The 8,461-nt window shown below is 43.3% G+C and overlaps 1 protein-coding gene across 1 annotated transcript in view; it reads left to right on the top strand.

Annotated features, from left to right (window-relative positions):
- Positions 1–7,693, top strand: part of LOC124776832 — a 93,358-nt gene extending 85,665 nt beyond the window's left edge. The window contains exon 2 of the mRNA XM_047251998.1: positions 6,059–7,693. Coding sequence (XP_047107954.1) covers positions 6,059–7,426 — 1,368 coding nt within the window. The 3' untranslated portion in view covers positions 7,427–7,693. The remainder of the gene's footprint in view (positions 1–6,058) is intronic.
- The last annotated feature ends 768 nt before the right edge of the window (positions 7,694–8,461 follow it).

Consider the following 8,461-nt stretch of genomic DNA (forward strand, 5'->3'; position numbering starts at 1 on the left):
TTCTCGACAGTGCGACACATAGTGACGGACACTCCTAAATAAACCTGGCCAGGAAAATCTCTTGTGGATTCTATCGTATGTCTTAATAAATCCTAAATATTCGGCCTCAGGGGCGTCATGGAATTTCTGTAGAACATCTAAGCGCGTGTGTTTAGGAATCACTGGTAGCCACCTCTTTCCAAACAGATCATAGTTTTTCTTGTAAAGTAATCCATTAACTACCTTAAATTGTCCTTTCACATCCTCTGACCGATTTAAGGCAAGCATAATTTGAGATATCTTGGCGTCCTTCTTCTGTTCAGCAGAGAGACCCTGGAGTGCAGCGAGACAGTCACTATCATCATCAAAGTCTTGATGGTCTTGCACAGGGTTTCTTGAGAGACAGTCGGCATCTTGGTGTTTTCTTCCACTTTTGTACACTATGGTAATGTCATGCTCTCGAAGACGTAGTGCCCACCTGGCGAGTCGTCCTGTTGGATCCTTAAGACCTGTCAACCAACAAAGTGAATTATGATCTGTAACAACTGTGAATGGCCTTCCATAGAGATACTGTCGAAACTTGCACGTGGCCCAGATCACATCAAGACATTCTCTTTCTGTAGTTCAGTAGTTTCTCTCGGCTTTTGTAAGTGTCCTAGAAGCCTAGGCTATAACCTTCTCTTTTCCATCCGAAATTTGCACCAGAACAGCACCGATCCCATACCCGCTAGCATCTGATTTAGTTCTGTAGGTGCTCTCTCATCATTCAGACCAAGTACAGGGTCAGTCATCAGAGCTTTTCGCAGCACGTCGAAAGAATCTTGATAAGCACCACACCAGATAAATTTAGCATCAGCTTTTAACAATTCTTGGAGTGGCCTGGCTTTGATGCAAAACTCTTTGATTAAAAGACAGTAATAAGAACATAATCCGAGGTAGCTTCTCACATCTCTAACACTTTTAGTAATAGGAAGTTCCGTTATAGATCTCACCTTTTCTGGGTCTGGCCGCGCACCTTCGTTTGACACAAGGTGTCAAGGTGTCCAAGTATTTTGATTTCTCTTGCTCCAAAGAGACACTTTCTTGGATTAAGTTTCAGTCCAGCTTGTTGGAGACACTTCAGAACGGCCCTCAGTGTTTTTATATATTCATCAAATATCTCTGAGAACACTATAATGTCATCTAAATAACAAAGACACATTGTTCACTTCAGGTGCCTTAGAAGATTATCCATCATCCGTTCAAAAGTTGCTAGCGCATTACAGAAACCAAACGGCATTACTTTAAACTCATACAGGCCCTCATGGGTGATGAATGCAGTTTTCTCACGATCAGCCTCATCTACTTCGATTTGCCAGTATCCCGAATAAATGTCCATGGTTGGGAAAAACTTAGTTCCCTTCAGACAATCTAGTATATCGTCAATTCGTGGAAGAGGGTAAACGTCCTTTTTAGTTATCTTATTAAGCTTCCTGTAATCAACACAAAAGCGCCAACTGCCATCCTTCTTCATGACGAGGATCACTGGTGACGACCATGGGCTCTGCAAAGGCTGAATGATATTCTTCATAATTTTCTCTACCTCATCGCAAATTATTCGACGTTCCGTTGCTGACAGACGGTATGCTCTCTGGCTTATTGGGTGATGGTCTCCAGTGCTAATCCGGTGCTTCACCGTCGATTTGTCAAATTTGCTCTTCACCTGTTGATTGAAGCGTTCAGAGAACTCTTTAAGAATGGCAAGTAGCTTCTTCTGTTGTTCATTAGTGAGATCTGGTGACAGTCGAGCTAGAAGATCTTGTTTCGTAGTGGTAGGGCTAATTTCGCCCACAGGCTCGGCATGGGAAGTTTCTATGATGCTCAGCTGTTCTTCAGTTAACGGCTCAGCGTTTGCTATGCACATGCGTCTTGGAAGGATCTGCGTTTCTCGGCGACAGTTAACTATCCGCAATTAACCGAACTCGTTCTTAAACGTGACGACAGAGGCTAGGATGACCAAGTTATGACACTTGACAGTTACCTTTCTAGCGCTGACTGCAAGAATGATCACTTCATCCAGCACACACAGTCTCCACACACTCGGATGCGCATCTTCCGGTCCACAGTATCTCATCTCGTCTAGCATAATCTTCGAGCGGCCACAATCTATAATTGCCTGAGAAGCTTTTTTAAAAGTCCGATCCGAGAATGACGTCATGACTACACTCTTGTAAGAAAGTGAATTCTAAGGGCTGTGTACGGCCACTTATACCCACATGAATGGTACATCTTCCTGTAGGTTTTACATGTTTCCCATTAGCCACCTTCAGCAGAGACTTTTGCTGTCGACGAATACGGTTTTCTGCAACTGGCGACGAAACATCTCCGAAATGAATGAATATGATGCTCCAGAGTCCACAAGAACTTGGGCTGGTCGGCCATCCATGAGGATATCGGCGTAGTTTCCTATCATTTTGTAGTGATTGACGGCGGAGGATTCTTCTCTTCTGCGGCCTCACCTCCAAGGAAGGTCGCAGCCTTTAGTTTTCCAGGTTGCGGCGCCTAGGTGATCGGCTGGAGCATCTAAACGGCGATGGAGACCTTGATTGGCGTGTTGGGGAGCGCCCTCTCCAACTGCTAGCTTGCGGCGATGGTGACCTACGTCGTCCTGCACCCACACCTTCTTGTTCATCTTCGTCGTCCCGGAGTTGGCGTCGGCTAAGATCGGTCTGCTGTCTTCCGGCGCGGGCGTCATCAAATATCCGCCGCCTTTCTCGACAATAGCGCACCACACGCCCCGGTCTTCCGCAGTGGAAACATACTGGTTGGTTATCTTGGGTCCTCCAGACGTGAGTCATCCTTGGTGCCCAAACAGGTCCCTCATGTGGCTTTGTGGGAACATAACTCCGCCTGGGTCTCGACTTTTTCACCGTTTTAAAAGGAAATGAAGGACGAGAGATTGGGTTCATTGTCTGTTCTACTTCCTCCCTTATGACCTCTTGAAGCGTCTCGGTTATTTGCTCGCCGTGCAATCCAAGTGCCTTCTGAACTTCCTCTCTCACTATCTAACGAAGAACGCTTGTGAAATCAGTTGCTTCCTCCATCACAGACATCGATACGACGTTTGGAAGCCGTTCAAACTTCTTGCATGTAATTCTTTCTTGATGCATTGTCTCGATATACCGGCACCATTTTATGAAGTCGTTTGCTGTCGAAATCTCCTTCAGGAGTAGGACTTGATACATGTCCTCAGCAACACCCTTCATGAGATGTTCAACTTTACCTTCCTCCTTCATTGTAGGCTCCACTATTGTACACAGCATCGAGACGTCTTGAATGTAGGCTGCTGCAGTTTCTCCTGGGCGCTGTGCCCTTCACTTTATCTTCAGCCTTGCACTTCTTGTGTGTCGCCGAAATATTTGCGCAGTTCCGCCTGGAATACTTCCCAGCTTGTGAACTACTCCTCGTTGTTCCCATACCATTGCGTGGCACTGCCCTCCAAGTAGAAAAATGCGTTAGCCAAACACACAGTGTCATCCCATTTGTTAGATTTGACTATACGCTCATATACCTTCAGCCACTTGTTTGGATCTTGGCCATCGTGACCAGAGAACCCGGAAGGATGTCTTATGTGGTGGCAAACAGTTGCTGTCAGCGTGACGTCCTCTTCTTCTTCTGTCTCCGATAGATTGCGATCTGTTGAATATGGCTCGAACTCAGGTTTCTCGCCACGTAAACGGCGGCTCTGTCGTGGCCTGATGGGAGCCACTGTGTCGTCGATAATGTGCGCTATCACACGTTCCAGTACCCGGCGCCTCCACCAGAATAATCTCATGTAGAAGAAGGTGTAATGAGATGAATGACGAACACTAACTTCACTTAACGAAGGTTTATCCAACACTGCCTCCGGCCAGAACACATACAGTATATATACAGCTACAGAACATTCCAGTACAATGATTCTTGACATTGTGGATACTTCTAGAATGTACTCGAACCGAATATAGATATTAAAATTGTACAGTCCAGGTGAGTTTTGAACTCACGACCCCAGTTTAGTATCATAACCACTACACCACGGTGCTACTCGCTTTCTTCTGCGACAATATCACAGTGTTAACTGTTCGCGATACGAAATCGTCTGTGAAGCGAAGTTTTGCTCAGCATAACCAAAGCAAATAATAATAATAATAATAATAATAATAATAATAATAATAATAATAATAAACAGTACGGTTGCCTGGATACCGATGGTCAAAGGGCCAGTACCCAAGATCAAGGAAATGTCACTGATAACGGTATTCACACTGAGGAAAAATAATAATAATAATCCGTGGAGCGGATACTGAAATGAAATAATAAAATGGAGGAAAAAAAGTCTAGTGCGTTTTCTTTTTGAGATAGTTTCGGAAAGGTACCAGTGCGGTGACTGAATAGAACAACCAATTTATCTGTGCTGTTTGGTTTTGCGACGAAGCCCACTTTCATTTGGATGGGTTCGTCAATAAGCAAAATTGGCTCATTTGGGGGGGACTGAGGATCCGCATTTCGCGATCGGGGTCTCTTTCCCCTTTACGGATGACTGTGTGGTGTGCAGTGTCCAGTCACGAAATAATCGGTGCGATATTCCTTTATGGCACGGCGACTACCGAACGGTACGCCAAGGTTCTGGAAGATAAACTCATCACCAGTATCCAGAGTGACCCTGATTTCGACAAGATGTGGTTCATGCAAGATGGAGCTCGACCACATCGAAACAGGAGAGTGTTTGATGTCCTAGAGGACCACTTACGGGATCGCATTCAGGCTCTGGGGTACCCATAGGCCACTGGCATGGGCCTCGATTGGGCGCCGTATTCTCTGGATATGAACATATGCGACTCCTTTTTGTGGGCTATATCAAAGACAACCATTGCTGAGCTGAAAACAGCCATTCAGGATGCCATCGACAGCATCGATGTTCCGATACTTCAGCAAGTAATGCTGAATTTGTCTATTCATTTGCGCCACTTCGTCGACAATGATGGCAGGCATGTCGAACATGTCAGAACCCAAATCCGAATATCTGCAGTGACATTTACATGTTGAATAGTGTCTGCACGCCATAGTTTGTAACAAATTTTGAGTTTTTTTTCGTGTAGTTCAATGATATTCAGTATGTAGATTAACAATGTTGCAATAATTACGAAAATTAATCTTTCAGTTAAATAATTTCTGAATCTTTACACTCACAAAAATCACTTTCCTGTTTCCTAGTATTTCTCTTATACAGCAGAATATAACTTTTACCAAAAGGAATTTCATTATGCACTTCACCTACTTCGTGTATACTGAGGTAGGGGGTAGGGACGGAGGATTTGATATCTTCGCAGATAGAATTGCTCACCACATCACCATATTTATCATTTCTCGATGCCAAAAATCTTAACTGTTGCCTTCGGAACCCTGATTATTCCCAGGCATACATCTCTTCATTTGAAGTAAACTGACAACCATGAATGTCTTTCTTCAGGGCTTCAAAAATATGGAAACCACATGGGGGAGATTGGGACTGCATGGAGGATGTGTGAGGGGTTGCTTTCCATATTTTTGGGTCCCAGGAGAAATACATTCATGGCCGTCAATATGATTTGGACAAAGAAAACCACTCCTGGTTACAATCATGGTTCAGTGGGAAACTGTGAAAATTTTTTCATGAAGGCATTGGACATTTTGTCCCACAGTGAGATAGATATATTACGTTATGGCTATTACTTTCGAAATAATACAGTTTTTTTCACTACTTTCCATGTCTGGTTTTCATTTGACTCCTTATATTTTGTTTATAATTTCTCATGAGTGGAATAAAGATTTCCATATTTTCGCTTAAAATATTCGCAGATTTCAGATTTTCTAAACCCCCTCAGAGATCAGAAAAAATATAAGAGCTTGAATTCACAATTAGTCAATTCATGTCATTATGAGTATCTCCTATTAGCTTCTGTTCTGCTTTAGAACGTGATAGTTTATTTCATATGACGTCTACAGTCCACGTTGCTATTTGTAATGTATTAATTATGTGTGAACAAGTTTTTGCACTTTATTTCTTTTGATTTCACAGCCTTCCACTGGAGTGATGACTAAAGAGAGAGATGAAGGCAACCTTGGTAATCACCGTAGACCTGGACCTGGTCCTGGCCATGGTTCTGGCTGTAACTCTGGGCGAGGCCGGGGCGGTGTTCCTGAATTTGGTCGTGGTCGTGGTCGAGGCCGAGGCCGCGGTCGTGCAAAAGATGCCATCTACAGATCTGAACAAATCAGTGGAAGCAGTGTTGGCAGCGGATTGTATGGTGACTCTGCTCCCAGATCTCCACAGGGCACTGGTTTCCTAACCAGTCGGTCAGGTAAACAGACTGATATAAGTGGACTCCAAGAGCTTGTAGAGGGGTTTCGTGGCAGTAAAAGGATCAACATTCGTGGAAACAAAGGCACCAATCAGATCCCATCGGCCTTACGTAGTGCTAACAGGCGTGGTGGCCATCTGTCATGGGCGGACATGCGTCGACAGTCCCAGCGCTCCAATTCGACTACGGATGACTCCTCAGAACCAGATGGATCCCAACGAGCCTTTCTCAGTGTTAGCGGTTCTGAAGGAGGCTGGGGTGGTCGAGGCCGTGGCAGGCTTCTGGACACGACAAATATAAGAAAACCTGACAGTTCAAAGAAACCTGCTGATGACACCAGTGTTTGGAGTGGCCAAGGGCGGGGTGGGATTTTATATGTCCCTGGTGTTAGTTTCCACAGTGGCCCTGGTTCTCCGTGGTGGAAACGTGGTACCAGCAACAAAGGAATGCTAAACTCTAGGCATGCTATAGGAGCCCATGCCGCTAATTATGCTGGCCAGTTTTCCCAGTCATTCCAGAGAAAAGAGGTTGTAACTCCCAGTTCAGACAACAAAAACTGCCAAGGGTGGAAGAAAAGCACTAAGGACAAAGAATCCGATAATGAGGCTAAGAATGACAGTTTACAACTTGTCGAGAGCTTTGAGGAAAAGGTCTCCCACATGCAAGGTAGCTTTGTACCTTATGTCCAGCAAAGTGACAGGGAGAGTGTTAGCAATGTTGAAAACACTGAGGATGTACCACCAGGTGTAACAGAGGGGAACAGACAAGTAAATGACATTATCTCACCTGCTGAAAGTGATGATGAGAAACTTTTGTATCAGAGGAAACACAGCAATGTAAATAATATTGTAGAAAGTTTTCAGAAACAGTTGATTGTTAGAACTGACAATGCAGTTCCTGCAGACACGGAGAAGTGTGATGTGCCCATCAGTTATTCCACTGAGCAGAAGAGGGGCAGAAAGGAAATCTGTCCTCCACGTGGAGGTCGCTCTCGAGGTATTCTGCTGTTTGGAGCAAGTTTTGGCACAGATGGGGGTACTTCTGACACGCGAAATGCAGTTGCATGTAAAAATATTTTCCTGTGACTGGACATAAGATTTTTCGTTCTAAGACTGATCATAAAGTTATTCAATGAATTCATTGACATTTGAGGCATTAATTTATTTATTTTGATGTTGTGCATCATTGCTTCATTGGCTAAGCTGTAAGCACATGGGTAGTCTGTATCAGTGTGATTCAGATAGATAACGTTTCATTTTCATCATTTGTATTGTAATTTCATTTAGTCCTAAAAAACAAAATTTAGTTTAATTATATATTATGTTGCATATCTCTTGACGAAAATTGTAAAGTTCCTAAAAATACATTCCTATAAAAATTGCTTTGTTCTCTCCTGTTTTATTTTTGCAGCAGCATATTTCTAGATGCTGTTGTTGTGGTCTTCAGTCCTGAGACTGGTTTCATGCAGCTCTCCATGCTACTCTATCCTGTGCAAGCTTCTTCATCTCCCAGTACCTACTGCAACCTACATCCTTCTGAATCTGCTTAGTATATTCATCTCTTGGTCTCCCTCTACGATTTTTACCCTCCATGCTGCCCTCCAATGCTAAATTTGTGATCCCTTGATGCCTCAAAACATGTCCTACCAACCGATCCCTTCTTCTAGTCAAGTTGTGCCACAAACTTCACTTCTCCCCAATCCTATTCAATACCTCCTCATTAGTTACGTGATCTACCCACCTTATCTTCAGCATTCTTCTGTAGCGATACTGGGGTAAATACAGCACCATATATGATAGAACAACACATTTTTGTACAGCAGGCTAGAATGAAGGCAAACTGGATTAACCCCTTAACATATTGATTTTAAAAAAAATTATGTTCCAAAAAATAATAATTTTTGTATTAATGAGAAATATCCTATAATGAATGACATTACATACAGACAACTAAAGATAGCTTTAAAGCTCAAAATAATGAGTTACAAAATTTCGAAGAGCCCCAATATTAAAATCGCAAGTATACTCGCACATCTTGACCAAAAATCCTGAAATCTGAAGTCATTTTTTAGTTTCTTTGAAGCTATGAAATCTAACCATATATTTCACAATGATTTCCTG

This window comes from Schistocerca piceifrons, chromosome 2 (genome assembly GCF_021461385.2).
Source record: "Schistocerca piceifrons isolate TAMUIC-IGC-003096 chromosome 2, iqSchPice1.1, whole genome shotgun sequence".
Taxonomy (NCBI): domain Eukaryota; kingdom Metazoa; phylum Arthropoda; class Insecta; order Orthoptera; family Acrididae; genus Schistocerca; species Schistocerca piceifrons.